The 19,280-nt window shown below is 44.0% G+C and overlaps 1 protein-coding gene across 7 annotated transcripts in view; it reads right to left on the bottom strand.

The window, feature by feature from the left end:
• elavl4 (ELAV like neuron-specific RNA binding protein 4) overlaps positions 1-19,280 on the bottom strand; it is a 116,401-nt gene that overhangs the window by 46,889 nt on the left and 50,232 nt on the right. For 3 of the 7 annotated variants that reach the window (XM_078561149.1, XM_078561147.1, XM_078561151.1), the window contains exon 3: positions 4,246-4,263. The exons of the other annotated variants lie outside the window; for them this stretch is intronic. In XM_078561149.1, the coding sequence (XP_078417275.1) occupies positions 4,246-4,263 (18 nt within the window). The remainder of the gene's footprint in view (positions 1-4,245; positions 4,264-19,280) is intronic. 7 annotated transcript variants of the gene reach the window in all.

The following is a 19,280-nucleotide window of genomic DNA, read 5'->3' on the forward strand; positions in this document are numbered from 1 at the left end:
TTCTACCTCGACTGGCGCACCCTCACCCTTCCAGCTCTCTCAGCTGCCCCCCCCTCATACTCACCATTCCCTCCTACCACACCCACCCTCAGTTCGCTCCCCAGGAAGCAGTAATTGACTCCACAGGCCCCTCCCTTACATGTTCATCTGGACATCCCCCACCCCTTACTCTCTCCTCCACTCTTAATCCCTCCTTCCACCTCCCCAGCTGGACACCTTCCCCCGCCCCTGATCTCCTTCCCACCCCCGCTGAACTCCTTCTGCCCCACTGAACTCCATCCCCCTGCCGCTGAACTCCTTCCCCCCCCCACTAAACCCCTTCCCACCCCTCCGTGGGGAAAGGGAGGCGGTGGCAGAGTATCCCAGATATCTAGGGTAATGCTCTGGGGACCCGGGTTCAAATACCACCACAGCAGATGGTGAAATTTGAATTCAATTAAAATCTGTAATTAAAAGTCTGATGATGCCCACGAAACCACTGCCATTTGTTGTAAAAACCCACCTGGTTCGCTAATATCCTCTAGTGAAGGAAATCTGCTGTCCTTACCTGGTCTAGCCTACATGTGACTCTAGATGTGGTTGACTCTTAATGCCCCCTGAACAATGCCAGCGACGCCCACATCCCATGAACGAATAAAAAAAAACTCCCTCCATTACACCTACCTCCACACTTCTTAAAAAATTCATTCATAGGATGTGGGCTTTGCTGGCTAGGCCAGCATTTATTGCCCATCCTTACTTGCCCTTGCACCTGCTGATCATCCTCCCCATGGGTGCCCGGGGGCCCCAGGCTGACTCCCTGAGGAGCAGGGGCAGCTGGAGTGAGGTCGGGCTGCCCGGCACCCATCTCGCGTGCAAACTGTTGGAGGCCAACTATGGCATGAACGATGGAGTTCAGCCCGCGCAGCAGTGCAGGAGTGAAGTCCTGGACCAAGGTCTCCATGGTGGGCACTATCCTACCAATGTTGACCTCGGTGCATTGACATGCTGGAGCTATCACCTCAAACTGAAGGCAGATGGATTTCTCCATCGTGCCTTGCAATCTGGGGAGCACAGCGGGCATCCCTTCCTGATATTCCTGAACCTGCCTTTGCAGCTTCAGCAACCGTGACATGACCGAGTCCAGAGGCTTGTCGCCTGATTAGGACTCAGCAAAGTTCTGCCCACCAGCAGTCTTCCGAGTGCCAGAAATCTGGGAAGTCCCTGCCTCCACCTGTTGGGAATCGGACAGTACAATATGCTGACCAGATTGTGATTCCGGGGCCATCCTAAAGCTAGGTCCCACCAAGGTGTGGGCCTCTGCACTAGTGGAGGGTGTGGGTGAGCGCTGTGACGGGACTTCAGGGAGAGTGCCTTCAGGTTCCTCTTCAGAGGTTTCTTCGGGGCTTGATTGGAGGCCCTGGGCTCCATCGGCTGTTTGGCAGATGTGCCTGTGAAAGTAAGGAGAGATAATTAGTACATGGCAGTGGCCTGTGAAACAGGACACATCATTCACAGCATGGTTGTCAGATAGGTGTTGCACTGCTGGACCCTTACTTGGTAGAACACCACCGACCTCACCGTCAGCACAGGACCGATTCAGATCGTCGCCAGCTTGGTTTTCAAAGTCCACGAGGACCTTGATTTCGGGCATTCCGCCACTGTCTGCGACTTCTCTCTCTTCCTGTGTGCCAGCTTGTCCTGCATGGATAGAGATGGAGAAAGTGTAAGCAGGGCGCTAGCCAGACCAGATGACAAAAATGCCTGGTGAGTGGTCCCATGGACGGGATGAAAACAATGACAGTGAGTGTGAGAGAGTGAATGGTGATGTCCCTTGAACCAGCAGTGAGTGAGGACCCTGTGGATGTGTGATGGGTTTGAGAGTGTGTAAGATCAGAGTGATAAGAAGAGTGACTTACCCTGGCGGAACGGAGGAGATCATTCATCATCTTGCGGCACTGGGCGGCTGTCCTCTTTTGAAGGGCGTCGGCGCTGACCACCACTGTCGCCGCCTCCCAAGCAGGATTGGTGATGTTGCTGCCCATCGTTTGGCCAGAGCAGGGGTAGAGGAAATCCCGGCAGACCTCCATGGCATCCAAAAGACACTTGAGAGATGTGCTGCTGAACCTGGGGGCTGCAGTCTTCTTCAGTTTCAGGGTCATGTCTTCCGTGCGGCAGTGGTGGTCTGGAAGCACTGAGATGTGTGCTTGTGGCTGGGCTTTAAATATGGCACCAAGTGTGATGCAGCGGTGTGGTGATGGCGGGTAGGCAAATGACAGCTCGCCTGCCATGGAAATGGCATGTGTCCTATGAGTGCATAAATAATGTGGCGGGTTTGGGACGATATGGCGTCAAAACCCGCCATCGCGGCTGGCGGGTAAAATGTCATTTTACCTGCCCGCTACCACACTTAGTGCAAATCTGGGGCGATTCCGCCGTGTGTGTCATCCTCACTGGTTACTTTTCTTCCTAGCAAGTATCAGCAAACTTCGATACATTATGCTCAGTGTCCTCATCTAAGTCATTATATAGATTGAGACTCAAGCACTGATCCTTGAGACACTCTACTAATTACAGGCTGCCATCCCAAAAATGACCTGTTTATTTGTGCTCTATTTGCTATCCGTTAACCAATAGTTAGTCCATGATAATATATTATCCCTAATCCCATAAACCATTAGATTTTGTGGGGTCAGCAGAACCAGGAATACCTGCCAGCTAGCTCGATCTTTAGGTTGCCCAATATTGAGCCGGTTTGGAGCCAGTTAACAGCAACTCGACATTCATTCAGAGTATGGAGCTTATTGATAACATGGTAACACCTGGAGTCAAGATCAACATCATTAAGTACGAAGGTATGTCTCACATTATACTAACATATAAAGTCCCAACTGATGTGTTTTTTGAATATTTCAAGAGCTATATTCCATTGTAACAAGAAATAGGGTATTAATTAATTCCAAGTTTTAATTTCAATAGGGATATTTGTGAAATTCTTGTTTCTATTTAACAGAAAGTACTTATTTATCTGAAATATTTTATCAATGCTATATTATATCTTTTTGCAATTCATTTCCTTGCAATCTAGTGATGAACTGCAATGTAATACCTGCATTTCTTGCAAATAAAATGATAGAATTATACAGCACAAAAGGAGGCCATTTGGCCCACTGCTCCTGTGCTGCATTGCTCTTAGTCCCTTTCCCTGCTCTTTTTCCATAGCCCTGCAAACTTTTCCTGTGCAAGTACATATACAGTTCCCTTTTGAAAATTATGATTTTAACTGCTTCCAATACCTTTTCAGGAAGTGCATTCCAGACCTTGCCAACCCTCTATTAAATCTCCCCTTATCCTTCTCTGCTTGAAGGAGAAAAATATAAAGGACATATGTACAAATCTTACATGAGTGAATTCACCTATTGTCACATCAGACTCACATGCTGTATAAAAGTCTTATTTAACAATGCTGTGTGCGCTCTCTATTCACATGCTTCTGGTTGGGTGAAACAATTTGTAACAAGTTTTCATGGCTCAACGGTTTCAAAGACTAAAACCACAATAATACAATTACATGAATGACCAATACAAACATCTTATGTTATGTGAATCAGTTTCCAGATCATGCTACTTAAATAAAATTGAATCGTTGAAAAATACTGCATCATATATTTAAGAAATGTTTTGCATATCGGAAAACGGGAGCCAGAATTGAAAGGAATTTTGAAAATTCAATAGTTCTCTTCTAATTTGTTGCCTAAAATATATGTTAAATTCTGTGTTTGTGAATTTAGGAGTAAATCTGATATAAAATACAATTGGATTAACATATCTATATTTTATATATATATATATATATGAGGCACTAACTATAATCAGTGTTATTCTTGATTCAAAATAAATTTAACTCATGCTTTATGCATATTATGTTTAGGTTGTTTCAATGCTTATCAGAAGGCTGATGAGTCATGACATAAGCACTAAGGAACCATGAGAAGAAAATAGCCAGATACTAACTGAGGGTTGCCACCCACGGTTGTGTTGTTGGATTTATTAATGCAGTACTAATTATTGAAGGTAGTTGTATGGATTTTCAACAAACCAATTTTAGTTATTTATAGTCAAATGGATTATATTAGAAACACACAACTGGTTATTACGCACAGACAGTAATTACGTGGGAACTCATTTTGAGAATTCAAAAACAAATCACTGTTAATCTCAGATTGTAAATAGTTTTGATTTTTAAAATACATTTTCCATACCTACCAGTATTTCTTATATCAGCTGTAGTCAGTACCATTGAAATGCATGGAGACAGGAAACAGGAAGTAAAACAGGGCAAATTTTATGTTGAGCTTTTTGACTGAACTTATCAATGGTCAGCAAGTGTTCCACAATTTTTTAATATGTTAGAGAAATTAATGTTTAAGTAAATGCTACCCAAAAAAGAATCACAGTTATTAAACTCTCGTTTTATTTCTTCCTAGTCACAGAACCTGTATATTATGTTGAACATCATTTATTCAGCAGCCAAAATCTATAATGTGCCAGAATCTCATACCTAAGGAACTGGTTGATTTTTAACCAAAACAACAGGTGAAATTTGATGTGTGGACATTTGCAAAGAAAGGACATGAAGCTGAATAATAAGATGCAATATTCCATAGTCCAACTTAGCTTTAACAATATTTCACGAACAATTTTTAAGAAGATATAACTTCAGCATGGATATCTAAATATCACAACAAAATGTCAAAAATAATTGCAAACTTTTTTTATACATTGCTTTTTTCTCTCTAGTCCCCTGAGCCATGTATCTTTCGCAGCCAAACTATCTTCAAAGTTAATCTAAATTAGCTGCTAGGAGGAATTTGAGATTACGATGCCTGGTGCATATTCTCTTTCTGATTTCTATTCAGTGCTTCCCTCAGGATGCAGGATTGAGATTGGGAACTCAATGGCCTGGAAATTTAAAAAAAAAACTGTTCTTGGTGTGTGCTGACACTGACAAGGCTACATTCATTGCCCATCCTGAGTTGTCTTGCAACAATCTAGCAGCTTTCACGGTTAATTTATAGTGCTAGCCCATGAATTACCAGATTATTGAATTCAATTTCATAACTTGCCTTTGCAGGAACTGTACTCATGGTTATGGTACTAAGGTCTAATTGACTTCATGTTCTCTTGTGCATTAGAAGCAGATGATAACATATTGTTCAACTGCTTCTAAAGAGCTTTTGCAACCTCTGTATTATAATTAAATGTACCATTCCTTTTTCATAGCAATGCAACAAAGTTTGTTTACCTGGAGAATTTCTTATTAGAATAGTCCTTATGTTAATACATTAAAATTAACATTAGGAATGAGAACTTCATTGCCAATGGTGTGATGAAAGAATGCAAAAATAATGCACATATAGAAACTACACCACTGAAAACAGGGATGGGCAACAAATGATAGCCTAACCAGCAACACCCGTATCATGTGAAAGAATAAAAAGAAAGGTCAGCACCCTGCTACCGGGAAGGTTTTCCGGGCCAAAGAACTCTAAGGATGCAATGCAGTTTTTTTGCTACCCAGGCATTTTGATTATTCACCTCTCGCATATATTTGTGTATCAGATCAGACTTATGTGTCTTTGTAGTGAGTTAAAAATCGTGTGTTTGGCAGGAGTGGTTTCAGGTGTTGGGGTGGTTCAATTCCTCAGAAAATAGGCAGGATTTCCCCCTGGGCTTCGGGACCCCGATGCGTGACCAATGGGGATCCCAAGCCAGAACTTGCCAGGAGCCAGACCAGCAGACCTATTTTCTTGGAAGGCTGCCTCTATGTTCGTTTAGGACAGCGGGCAGGCTCCCAGTGATGCCAGTCCAATCACAGGGTCGGCAGCTGTAGAGTCCCAGCAGGTCTGGGACAATATGCCCTTTGAGGGGTAAAAATAGATAATTATTTTAGAGGGGGAAGGCGAATAAGAGGGGAAACGCCTCTGCATGGATTGTTGGGGGTATGAGGGCCTTGTTGCTGGCAGCCCACTCTTTGGGACATGGAGCTTCTGGCTCCTATGGACTCTGAATATCTGCAAATGCCGGCGTGGCTGGAAAATCACCCTAATTGGGGCCTTAATTATGTAAGCTGGCTGCGCATTTCTGTGATGCAGGCAGCTGATCTGCATTCCTGCCTGGCCCAGGAAACCTTCCAAGTGGCGGGGTGTCAACCTTTCTTTTTATTCTATCACAGGGTGTGGGTGTTGCTGGTTAGGCTAGCATTTGTTGCCCATCACTAATTGCTCTTGAGACGGTGGTAGTGAGCCACTGATTCAGCCTCTACAGTCCACATGTTGCAGGAACACCCGCAGTGCTGTTAGAAAGGGAGTTCCAGGATTTTGACCCAGCGACAGTGAAGGAACAGTGATATTGTTCCTAGTGCAGGTGATGTGTGGCTTGGAGGGGAACTTGCAGGTAGTGGTGTTCCAATGCATCTGCTGCCCTTCTCCTTCCAGGTGGTAGAGATCATGGGTTTCAAAGGTGCTGTCGATGGAGCCTTAGTGAGTTGCTGCATTGACTCTTTTAGATGATACAAACTGCTGCCACTGTGCGTTGGTGGAGGGAATGAATATTTAAGGTGGTGGATGGGGTGTCAATCAAGTGGGTTGCTTTGTCCTGGATGGTGTCGAGCTTCTTAACTGTTGCTGGAGCTGCAGTCATTCAGGCAAGTGGAGAATATTCCATCACACTCCTGACTTGCGCCTTGCAGATGGTGGACTGGCTTTAGGAAGTCAGGAGATGAGTTACTTGACATAGAAATCCCAGTTTCTGACCTGCTCTTGTATCCATAGTATTTATATGGCTGGTCCACTTTCTGGTCAATGGTAACCCTCTGAGTGTTGATAATGGGGGATTCAGCGATGGTAATGCCATTGAATGTCAAGGGGAGATCGTTAGATTCTCTCTTGGTTGGAGATGCTCATTGCCTGGCACTTGTGCGACGTGAATGTTACTTGCCACTTATCAGCTCAAGCCTGAATAACTGATCCTGCTGTTCCCTTATTTTCTCTGCTCCCGTCCACCCCCTCCCCGCAACCCTGCTTCCAAGCCCACCACCAAGGGGCTGGGAAAATTCTGCCCAATGAAGTAATCCGTGTCCATGTGCAGAAAGACCTGGGCTGATAAGTGGCAAGTAACAGTCACGGCACATTAGTGCCAAATAATAACCATCATCGAGTCCCACATCAACTATATCCAGGGGTGACCAGAATCTCAACAGTGACAGCCACATAAAATGCATGGCTACTGGAGCAGAACAGAGGCTGGGTATCCTGCAGTGAGTAGTTCATCTCGAGTTCCTAAAGCTACCCAACACCAAGGCACAAGTCAATGCAATGAAATGCCCTCACTTGTCTGCATGCAGCTGCAATACTCAAAAGGCTCAACACCAACAAAGACAAAGCAGTCTCCTTGCTCACGAGTTCATCCAACACCGTAAACATCAATTCCCTCCACCTTTGGCAGTAGAACCAGAGGGGAGGATAGATTTTTCTTTTACACAGTGAGTTCTCATGATCTGGAATGCATTGTCTTGATGGAAGCAGATTCAATAGAAATTTTCAACAAGGAATTGGATATATATTTGAAAAACTAAAAATGATTGGGTTATGGGGAAAGAGTAAGGGAGTAGAACTAATTGGATAGCTTTCAAAGTGGCAGTACTGGCATGATGGGCTGACTGGTACACTCCGCAGGATGCACTGCAACAAGAAGCCTTGGGGCTTCTTTGGCAGCACCTCCCAAACTCTTTACCTCCATCACCAAGATGGAATTTGGGGGAGGTGGGGTTTGTTATATATGAGTACTGTCTTATATGCAAGTATATACAGTATTTCAGAATGATATATATGTGCATATTTATGCAGTAAGGTGGAAGAAACATTCACTTGCACCATATAATTCAATACTTCTAAGAAACACTCAGTCCAAAAAAACTGGAAACTTGATCATGTGCTGTCAAATAATACAAGATTTAAAATAAGGTACATTATCAAGAGTTATTCTACAGCTGAGTATGACGCAAAATCTTCATTGTTTTAGGTAACAAACATTAAGATTTGAAAACATATTAAGTAGGTAGAGATGAATGGTTTAGACATAACAAGTTAGTATGACATCTGTTTCTTTCTCTACCTCCCAACTGTACCTTTTTCAATGAAGAGTGCAATCAATGAGTTATGATAGGAAATATTTTTATATTCAATGGAACAATTTTCTGTCTCATGATATTAGAAGTAGAAACAGAATTTTTTTTTAGAACTGACAAATTTTAAGACTATTCTGTTAACCTGAGAGAGCAAGAAGCAATCAAAACAGTGAACACAGAATTCCCGTCAAAGAAATTGAATGCTTTAACGACCTTTTATTTTTCTCCAGTACTCAGCAACAAAAAAGAGGCAAGGAGGTGAGAATAATAGAATGTATTTTACCAGCTATGATGCAAAATAACTTTATCCTTAAAAAAAACTCCCCAGGCACGTTTCACTCTGTGTTGTGTACGCTTATACGAGCATTCATATTGACGTTACATCCTGGCTGGGATTTTCCTGCCCCATCGCAGGCGGGACCCGCCGCGGGCAAGGCAGTGCCCCAGCCAGAAGTCCATTGACTAGCGGCGGGACCGGAAGCTCACAGCGGCGGGCGGGTGTGGAAAATCCCACCGCCTGTCTTCTCATGGTACCAGCATTTTAATACTTGATATGCGCTGCTAGAAACTGCTTATACAAAAAGGTACACTGTTCACCTTAGGGATTAACATTCTCCATATGAAGTTATCCTTCATATTCCATATCTGTCAAGAGATCTAACAGGGTAAAGCACAAGGGAAACCTATCCAGTTAGGAGATTTTTGTCCCTTTACCATGTGACTTCCCTTCCCATGACCATATTTATGTCCATAAGTCATTTGGTCTATCTTGAGTTCTTTTCAGCAGAAGGCTAGCTAAGATGCGGCTGGAGGAAAAATAGAAAAGACTCTAGTCCTTAAAATTATGGAAAACAAAAGCACTTGTTAACCTGTTTGTTTAACAAATCTTGAGCCATGGTTAGGTGCTTATAAAAATTCTGTTAGGATTACAAGGTAAATATACTGTAGGAATGGATATTTTGACATGGACAAGTATTCGTTAAATCGCACAAAATGTTCCCATAGTTTTATTTACATGAACATGTTGCATAATGGCACTATTTAGAAAAGCCTAGATTTCATTCATGATATTTTACTATGCATTTGCTGCTCTTGTCCTTCCAACTGGTGGTGTGTTTGGATGGTGCACTGTTGAAGGAGACTCTTTGCAAGTTTCTGCAATGCATCTTGTTGATACATGCAGTTGCCACTGTGTGCCAATGTGGAGCAAATAAATGTTTGAAGTGGTGGATGGGGTGCTGATCAAGCGGGTTGCTTTCTCCTGGATGGTGTTGAGCTTCTTGAGTATTGTTGAAGCTGCACTCATTCAGTTAAGTGGGGAATATTCTATCGCACTCTTGACTTGTGCCTTGTAGGTGGTGCACAGGCTTTGGGAAGTCAGGAGGTGAGTTACTCGCTGCAAAATTCCCAGCTTCAGACTGCTCTTGTAACCACAGCATTTATATGGCAGGTCCAGTTAAGTTTCTGGTCAATGGCAATCCCCCAGGATGTTGATGATGGGGGATTCACCGATGGTAATGTCAAGGGGAGATGGTTAGATTCCCTCCTGTTGGAGATAGTCAATACTTATGCGGCCTGAATGTTACTTGCCATTTATCAGCCCGAGCCTGAATGTTGTCTAGGTCTTGCTGCATACAGGCACGGAATGCTTCAGTATCTGAGGAGTTGAGAATGGTATTGAATACTGTGCAATCATTACCAAACTTCCCCAATTTTGACCTAATGATAGAGGGAAAGTCATTCATGAAGCAGCTGAAGATGGTTGGGTTGAAGACACTGCCCTGCTGAGGAGTTTCTGCACCATTGTCCTGGGCTGAGATGAACTGCCTCCAATGACCACGACCATTTCCTTTGTGCTAGGTATGACTCCAATTTGTGGAGAGTTCTCCCACTGATTCCCAGTGACTTTAATTTTGCCAATGCTCCTTAATGCCACATGGTCAAATGCCGTCTTGACATCAAGGGTAGTCACTCTCTGGAATTCAACTCCTTTGTCCATGTTTGGACCAAGGCTGTAATGAGGTTTGGAGCTGAGTGATCCTGGCAGAACCCAAACTGAGCATTGATGAACATGTTATTGCTGAGTAAGTCCCACTTAATAGCACTGTCAGTGACACCTTTCATCGGTTTGCTGAAGATCGATGGTAATTTGCCGAATTAGATTTGTCCATTTTTTTTTTTGGACAGGATGTAGCTGGGTTATTTTCCACATTGTCGGATAGATGCCAGTGTTGTAGTTTACTGGTGCAGCTTAGCAAGGGGTGCGACTAGTTCTGGAGCACATCTTCAATGCTACAGCCGGGGTGATGTCGCCCCATAGTCTTTGCTGTATTCAGTGTCTTCACCCATTTCTTGATATCATATGGAGTGAATCAGATTGGCTGAATGTGATGCTGGGGTCCTCAGAAGAGACCAAGATGGATCATCCACTTCACACTTCTGGCTGAAGATGGTTGTAAATGTTTCAGCTTTGTCCTTTGCACTTACATGCTAGGCTCTCCCATTATTGAGGATGGGGATGTATATGGAACCCTCTCTTCTGGTTAATTGCTTGATTGTCCACCACCATTTACAACTGGCTGTGGCAGGACCACAGAGTTTTAACCCGATCCATTGGTTGTGGGATCATTTTGCTCAATCTATTGCATGCTACATCTGCTGTTTGTTATGCATGTACTCCTGTGTTGCAGTTTCACCAGGTTGACACCTCACTTTTGGATATGCCGAGCGCTGTGCTTGGCATGCTTTCTTGTACGCCTCATTGAACCAGAGCTGATCCTCTGGCTTGATGGTAATGGCAAAGTGAGGGATATACTGTGCCATAGGTTAGAGTGTGGCTGAATACAATTTTGCTGCTGCTGATGGCCCACAGAGTCTCTTGGATGCCCAGTTTTGAGCTGCTACATCTGTTTCAGTCTATCCCATGAAAAACAGTGGTAGTGCCACACAGCATGATAGAGGGTATGCTCAGTGCTAAGACAGGACTTAGTCTCCACAAGGACTGTGCAGTGGTAATTCCTACAAATATTCTCATGGACTCGTGCATCTACGATGGTTAGATTGGTGAGGGATAGGTCAAATAGGTTTTTCCCTCTTGTTGGTTCTCTTACCACCTGTCACAGACCATGTCTGGTAAATATGTCCTTCAAGGCTGGGTCAGCTCTACCAGTAGTGGTGATGGCCACTTTTGATGGTGAACATTGAAATCCCCCACTCAGAATACATTCTGCGAGCTTGCTACCCTCAGATTTTTCTTTCAAGTGGTATTCAACATGGAGGAGAATTGATTTGTCAGCTGAGGGTGAGTGGTAGCTTGCCCATGTATGATGCAAAAAGCAGCTCTAAGATGGCAAAGCCCCCATCACAGGGACTACAGGAAGAGAATCAGTTCTCCCAACATGTCTGAGCACTAGTCCTTCAGGTTTGTGTGTCAGCCATGGGCCGTATCCCCGCCTCGATGTTGTGTACTCATTTCTCCTGCAAGGGTCCTGCAAGGAAAGAAAGCAAAGAACTATGAGCTTTGGAAATGGTTTGTGTGGACAGGAGCGAAGGACAACATTTGTGGAGGGGACTGGGAGATATAAGGGTGAATTTGAGTATTGGTTGTCCAGATCGGGATGTGAGGAGGTGACTGAAGAGAGAGGAATAAGTGGAACTGCAAGAGTGTTGTTCTGAGGAGTGCTGCATAGGAGAATGTTGGGAAAGTCAGAGTATGGGGCTTGGCACCTGATGGTTTTGTGCGACTCACATTTCCTGCCCTCTGAAGATCCAGTGAGGCTTGGTTCACTGCCTCCAGGTTGGAGGGACCACAGTCCTGCTGCTGAATTCTTGGTATCTTCCATACACGCCTCTTCCTCCTGTCCTTGGGAGAGATCACTTTGCTGCAGACCTTCAGCAGAATCTCCAGGTAAGAACTTTTAAAAATTATTCTTTCACAGGATGTGGACGTCGCTGTCTAGGCCAGCGTTTTTATTGCTCAGCCCCAATTGCCCTTGAGAAGGTGGTGGGGAGCTGCCTTCTTCAACCGCTGCAGTCCATGCGGTGTAAGTGCACCCAAAGTGCTGTTAGGAAAGGAGTTCCAGGATTTTGACTCAGTGACAGTGAAGGAATGGCTACATAGTTCCAAGTCAGGATGGTGCGTGGCTTGGAGGGGAGCTTGAAATGAATGAAAAGAATGAAAGACAGGGATGGGGGGCAGCCTTGCTCGGTCTCCTCTCCTGTGATTGCTGCAGCCTCAGGAATCCACATCAAGTTGAATCTTTCAGAACCATGCTGGGTCCCTTTAATGATAAATCCTTTCTTTGTCAGATTTAGCGTATTTCCCGCCACCCTTTCTGTTTGGTCAAGAAACCCGGAATTGGATGCTAATGGAACAGCTCAGTTAAAGACTTATGGCAAAGTCTCCTCCAGCAGCAACTGGGTTCCCAGCCCACTACAGGTCCCACTGTTTCCTCAGATAGTAGACTTGAAAATTCCATTCATAATCCTAAATACTTGCCAGCAAGAGATTACATGGAAATCAGCATGGGATTTCAGTTTGTACAAGAGAGCTGAGATTTGAATAATTTAAAAAAATTATGCAGTTTAGGCAGTCTTTCTTCCTTTTTCCATTATGAAACCCTCAAGATTTGACAATTATTACACAAGGAAATTTGTTCTTTGCTAAGGAAATGACAACTTGGGAAAATGTTTGACTTCAGTGGGTGGCAATCTGACAGAAAGGATTGCCTGCTCACCCTTTATAGAAACTATACTACACAGAAGTGAGATGGGTGGGGTGGATAGTCTTATGGACAATGTTCTGATACTATGGATGTAAAATACAGAGAAAGACGTTGGGCAGAAATTTTCGCTCGGTGGGTGGGCGCGTGCCAGACCTGCTTGAGCGTGAAATGACTTGCGTTGATGTCGGCTGAGCGTGCCAGAGTTGGCAATGCACATGCCGACAATTAAAAGGCCTGTTAAGGCCAATAAATAATCAATTAAATTAAAGTTTTCGCTGCCTGTCCAACCTATCAGTTGGCGGGTAGGCGAAAAGGCCAAGCAGCCTTTGCATTATTTTGGAAACCTCATCCATGGGCGGGAGGAGGTTTCCAAAAGCAAATAATAATAAAATAAAAGTTTTAAAATTTAATTAATAACATGTCCCGGCTCATGTGACAGAGTCACATGAAGGGACATGTTTTATTACATTTTTATTTTCTTGTTTAAAAATGCTTCATCTCCCTGAGTCAGCTCCGTGCCTCAGGGAGATTATACAGTGCTCATTTGCGTGAAGTTCATGCTCGGCCCACTTGTCTTCCTCACCCCACCTGCACAGGCAGCGTTCAGTGCTGCCGCTTGCGTTTCATGCTGGGCGGGCCTTAATTGGCCCACCAGCGTAAAATCGTGGTCCGGTCTCAATCACGAGTCGCGATTGGCTTCCCGACTGCCCCCGCCGAGCCCGCTTGCCAAGGGCAAAATTCTGCCCATTGAGATTGTGTAGAGATGTACTACAAAGAGGCTTCTTTAATTGAACAAGGAACTTTATTTACAGAGCTGCTGGGTTAGCTGCAGGCCTCTAACAAGGCTACTATACATTCTCTAGACTAGGAAAACACTGCCCTTTTTAAACTTCCCCATGCTTGGTGCTGATTGGCTGCTCTGACCACGTGACCCTTACTCAGTAAGGCTGGCCTTAAAGCAACAATCACCACATCCTTCCCCTCTTAATTCCTTCTTTTACATTCCCTATTTACACAAATTACTTTATACAGGTTAATAGAAAACAATATCAAAAATCTTACAAATTATCATACTGGCACTTTATCATGAATTCAGATTATACACTTAAATACATAGGTCCAGTAATTACAAATCAAGTCATTGCAGGGGATTTCTGTTCCAGGTAGAGCAGCGTAATTCTATAGCCTGAGGCTCTCCTACAGGATCGGCACTAACAGGAACTGCAATAATGGGTACCTCTTTGGGTACAGGCAGCTCATCACTATTTGATTCAGTGGAGACATCAGTTATGTCTATAACAGGTTGATCAGGTACTTCGGTGCTTATGGATTCGATAACATTCCTTGGTGGCAACATTAACTGTTGAAGTGTCTCCCTGCTCCTCAGGTGATCCACGTGTTTACGAACGATCCGGCCTTCCGCATCTACTTGGTATGAAAGGGGTCCGGTCTCACAGACAATAATTCCTGGGATCAAACTTGGACTGTTGCTGAAGTTTCTTACACATATGGCTTCGTCCGCTATAAATTTCCGGGCTCTGCTATGCAAATCGTGGCTTGTTTCCTGATTACCTTGGTTCTTCTCTACCCTCCCTGGCAAATTTGGAAATACGAGGCTCAGTCTTGTTCTGAGACAATGCTTCATAGGTAGTTCTGCTGGTGGAACTTCTGTTGTTGCATGTGGAGTCGTGCGGTAGCTAAGATGGAAGTGCGAGATTTTGGTTTCCAAGGTTCCCCTGACAATTTTTTTAGTCCTGACTTGAAAGTTTGGGCGGCACTCTCGGCTAGTCTGTTTGATGTTGGATGGTAAGGCGCAGTTCGGATGTGTTTAATGCCATTTAGATTGGTGAAGTTCTGAAATTCAGCACTTGTAAATACGGCTCCGTTGTCTGATACAATGATTTAGGGCAATCTGTGAGTCAAAAAGCATTGGCGTAACCTTTCGGTGGTAGCATGCAACGTTGGTGATTTCACCTCAAAAATCTCCATTTATTTTGAGTGTGCATCGATTATGAGCAAAAACATTGTGCCCAGGAATGGACCCACATAGTCTATACGGATCCGTACCCATGGTCAGCCAGGCCATTCCCAAGGGTGTAGGGGGGCTGCGGCTGGCAACTTATGTTGTAGTTGGCACTGTTGACAGTACTTGACTAACTTTTCGATATCTGCATCTATACCAGGCCACCACACATAACTCCTGGTGAGCATTTTCATTTTAGAAATGCCCAGGATGAGTGCTGTGCAATTCAGTTAGGAGCAGTTCCCAGCCTGGTACAGGAGCGACTACTCTTGCTCCTCAGAGTATGATGCCATCCTGATAACTCAATTCGTATTTGTGGGTAAAAAATTGTTTCATTTCCTCAGAGACTGGCTCATTTAACCATCCTGAAAGTATCTGATCTCTAACTTTGGACAGAAGCGGATCTCAAATGATACGGTTCCTGATCTACTTTGTGCAGACAGGTGATGTGTCTAAAGAATTCAATGCAAGGACGATTTCTTGGGGTACAGCAGTACATGAGATGCTTTCTTGCGAGGGTAGGCGGCTAAGGGCATCCACGGTCACTATGTGTATCCCAGATTGGTGCCTGAAAGTGTATTCATAGGCGGACAGAGTTAATACCCATCACTGAATTCTTGCCGAGGCTATTGGCAGGATTGCCTTGTCTTCTTTGAAAAGGCCCAAAAGCAGTTAATGATTGGAGACGATAGTAAAGTGCCTGCCATGTAAGTACTGGTGGAATTTTTTAACTCCAAAGACTATTGACAGTCCTTCCTTCTCAATCTGCGAATAATCTTTTTCGGCCTTTGCGAGGGTATCCTATTTCATGGGACAATACTGCACCAATGCCATTTGGAGAGGCGTCGCAGGTCAATATCAATTCTTTAGATGGGTCAAAGTGCACTAACAAGGTTGAAGAGTGCAGCAATTGTTTTACTCTGTTCAAGGCTGCCTCCTGTGGAGCCCTCCAGGACCAACGATGGTGTTTCTTCAGCAGTATTTGCAAGGGGGCCATAACAGTTGATAAGTTGGGTAAAAAAATCACCTGTAGCAGTTTACCACCCCTAAAAATGATTTGAGTTCGGTGATATTTGTGGGGAAAGACGCCTCCTTTATCGCCTTAACCTTTTCTTCCACGGGGTGCAATCTATGTGGTACCCCAGATAGGTAACCTTGGTGGCTTGGAAAGTGCATTTCTCCTTTTTTGGACAGACTCCAGCTTCCAGAAATCTTTTCAGTACCTCCTCTAAATTTGGTAAATGCTCAGCCTCTGTCGATCCAGTTACGAGGACATCGTCAAGGTATGCTACAACCCGTGGTAATCTCTGTAGCAAGCTCTCCATCGTCCTTTGAAATATTGCACGTGCCAAGGCCACGCCAAAAGGTAGGCGCATATACTGGAATAGGCCTTTGTGTGTATTTATTGTGACATACCTCCGGGAGGTGTTATCTAACTTGAATTGCTGGTACGCGTGGCTCATATCTAACTTAGTGTAGGGTTGACCTCCTGCCAGCTTTGCGTACAAGTCTTCAATTCTTGGAATTGGATATTTATCCAACTTGGCGGGCTGATTATCTGTTACTTTATAATCACCGCAAACGCAGATGGTCTAATCTGGTTTCAGTACGGGGATGATAGGTGCTGCACATTCCGAAAATTGAACCGGCTATATGATGCCAAGTTCCTCCAATAAGCATCCACTTTTTCTCTTAAGGCATATGGTACCGGTCTAGCCTTAAAAAATCAGGGAGTTGCATATGGATTAACATAAAACTTAGCTTGCAAGCCTTTGATTTTTCCTAATTCGTTGCGAAAGACGCTGTTGTTTTTTTTAAGAACAATTCCAGCAGTACTCCTGCCTGCACGCGAAAAATCTCAGATCAATTTAACTTGATTTCTTTTAGCCAATCACGGCCCAGAAGGCTTAGTCCTTCCTCAGTCAATATTATTACTGGGAGCTGGGCTGACTGCTGCCCATAGCTCACATGTACCATGGCGGTGCCTTTTACTTTTATGGCTTCTCCTGTGTAAGTCTTCAACTGGACAGAAGTTCCCTCCAGGCTTAAGGGTTGGGTACTTTCTCTCAGGTACTGAAATGTGCACTCACCCATCACGGTGGCTGATGCCCCTGTATCCGCCTCCATAACTAGAGATTTCCTGTTTATGTGGGGTGTGACAGTAATAGGGTTTGCCTTGACTGCTTTAAGATTAAAAAGAGAGTGAATGTCAGAATCAGATACTTCAGGCTCTTTCACATTATGTACTTCTAACATCTTTGCTGGCTGGTTATCTTGGCAGTCTGGACTTAGCTCTGCACTGCTTTATCAAATGTCCTCCTTTGTGACAGTAATAGCACTTGGCCTCCTTAAATCTACATGTTTCAGGAGTGTGGTTACCTCCACAATGGTAACATTTCAACTTCAGGATTGCTGTCTGATTGCTTCCAGTATATTTTTCTGATTTCTGGGTGATTGGGAATGATTCCCACTTCGTGGCTGCTTCTGAGATTTTGGCGCCACGCCTGGCTGCAGGTTCCCGCCCTAACAGGTAAATGGCGCCATTTTGCAAGCTCTAGCTCCTGCGAATCTTTTTTAGCACTTTCCATGGCCAGCACTGTCTCTATTGCTCGTTTAAAATTTATATTTACTTCTGCCAGCAATTGAAGCTGAATGACGTCACTGCGCAAACCACAAACTAACCAGTCCCATAGCATGTCGTTCAAGGTCGCTCCGAAATCACAATGCTCTGACAATTCGTTCAACTTAGCAATATAAGTCACGATTGATTCACCTGGGGCCCTCACCCTCATGTTATATTTGAGTCTTTGCACAATGGCTGATGGTTTGGGCTGAAAATGACCCTTCACTAAATCCTCTGAGCTCACTGAACGATTTAGAACTGGGAGCACTTGGGGCTGTGAAACTATGAATAAGGTCGTAGGTTTGACTACGACAGATGCTCAAGAGAATTGCTTTGCGCTTTGCCTCCTCCCCTACTTTGTTGGCCTGGAAATCAAACCCGAGGTACTCGATGTATTGAGTCCAGTCCTTCATGGAGGAGTCAAATCCTCCCAAAGAAAGGCATCCTGGTGAGTATATATTTTTTTCCTTATCAAAACGAGATACTCATAGTTGTTGGGCGAGAGGAAGTGCCAGGATCATTTATCCTCGTCGCCAGATATAGAGATGTACTACCGAGAGGCTTCTTTCATTGAACAACAAACTTTATTTACAGAGCTGCTGGATTCACTGCAGGCCTTTAACAAGGCTACACTACACACTCAGACTAGGAAAGCTCCGCCCTTATAAGCTTCCCCGTGCTTGGTGCTGTTTGACTGTTCTGACCACGTGACACTTACTCAATAAGGCTGGCCTTAAAGCAACAATCACCACAGATTGAGTGGCTTTACAAATGGTGGACTATTCATTTTAGCAGATTATCACCCAGGTGGGGATGAGAAAAATCTAACCTTCTGGTGATCTGTCAAACTGAAGAATGTCATGGAACAGCACCTGATCATTCGATGAGGCACTTTTCAGCCTTCTGGACTCAACTTCAGTTCAACAGTTTCAGACCGTAACCTCTGCCCCATTTTATTTCCTTTTTCATTGCCGCTATTGGTTTCATTCTCTTTGTTTTTCTCTTTTTTTGCTTTCTAATAGCAGCTGTTCATCATTCTGCTATTCATCCCTCCTCTTGACAACCCTTTTGTTTCTTTACCTGTTGTGTTACCACACTTTTTGGTGTCGTCTCACCAACCATTTTGTCATTTAATTGCTCCCTTCTTCCAGCCTATCATGGATCTTCCAGTTTGTTTGTTTTTTCACCCCCACCCCCCCCCCCCCACCAGTCACTTGCTTAAAACTTATTACACCTCTAAATTTTCTCAGTTCTGATGAAAGGTCATCAACCTGAAACATTAACTATTTCTCTCTTCACAGATGCTGCCTTAACTGCTGAGTTTTTCCAGCATTACCTATTTTTACCTCAGATTTCCAGCATTTGTAGTATTTCGCTTTTACGTTTGAAGCATGTCCATGTTGGACAAATCAAAACAATGATTCTGTACAGGTATATATGGATTATTCCATATTGTTGTTTTGCTGTAATCTATATTTTTAAAAATTACTGCATAAGGTAGTCATGAACCCAGCAGAATCTTGATTTCTGGCTTTAAGTTACCAAACCTTGGGATTTAAAAAAATCTTTGCCTCTCTCCAAGACAGTGGATACATGGAGCACACTCACAAAGAAAGCAGAAAATGCTGGAAAAACTCAGCAGGTCTGGCAGCATCTGTGGAGAGAGAAACAGAGTTAACGTTTTGAGTCCGTATGACTCTTCTTCGGAGCTGAAGAGAAGGAGTGTGATGGATTTTATACGGT

This window comes from Cetorhinus maximus, chromosome 17 (genome assembly GCF_964194155.1).
Source record: "Cetorhinus maximus chromosome 17, sCetMax3.hap1.1, whole genome shotgun sequence".
Taxonomy (NCBI): domain Eukaryota; kingdom Metazoa; phylum Chordata; class Chondrichthyes; order Lamniformes; family Cetorhinidae; genus Cetorhinus; species Cetorhinus maximus.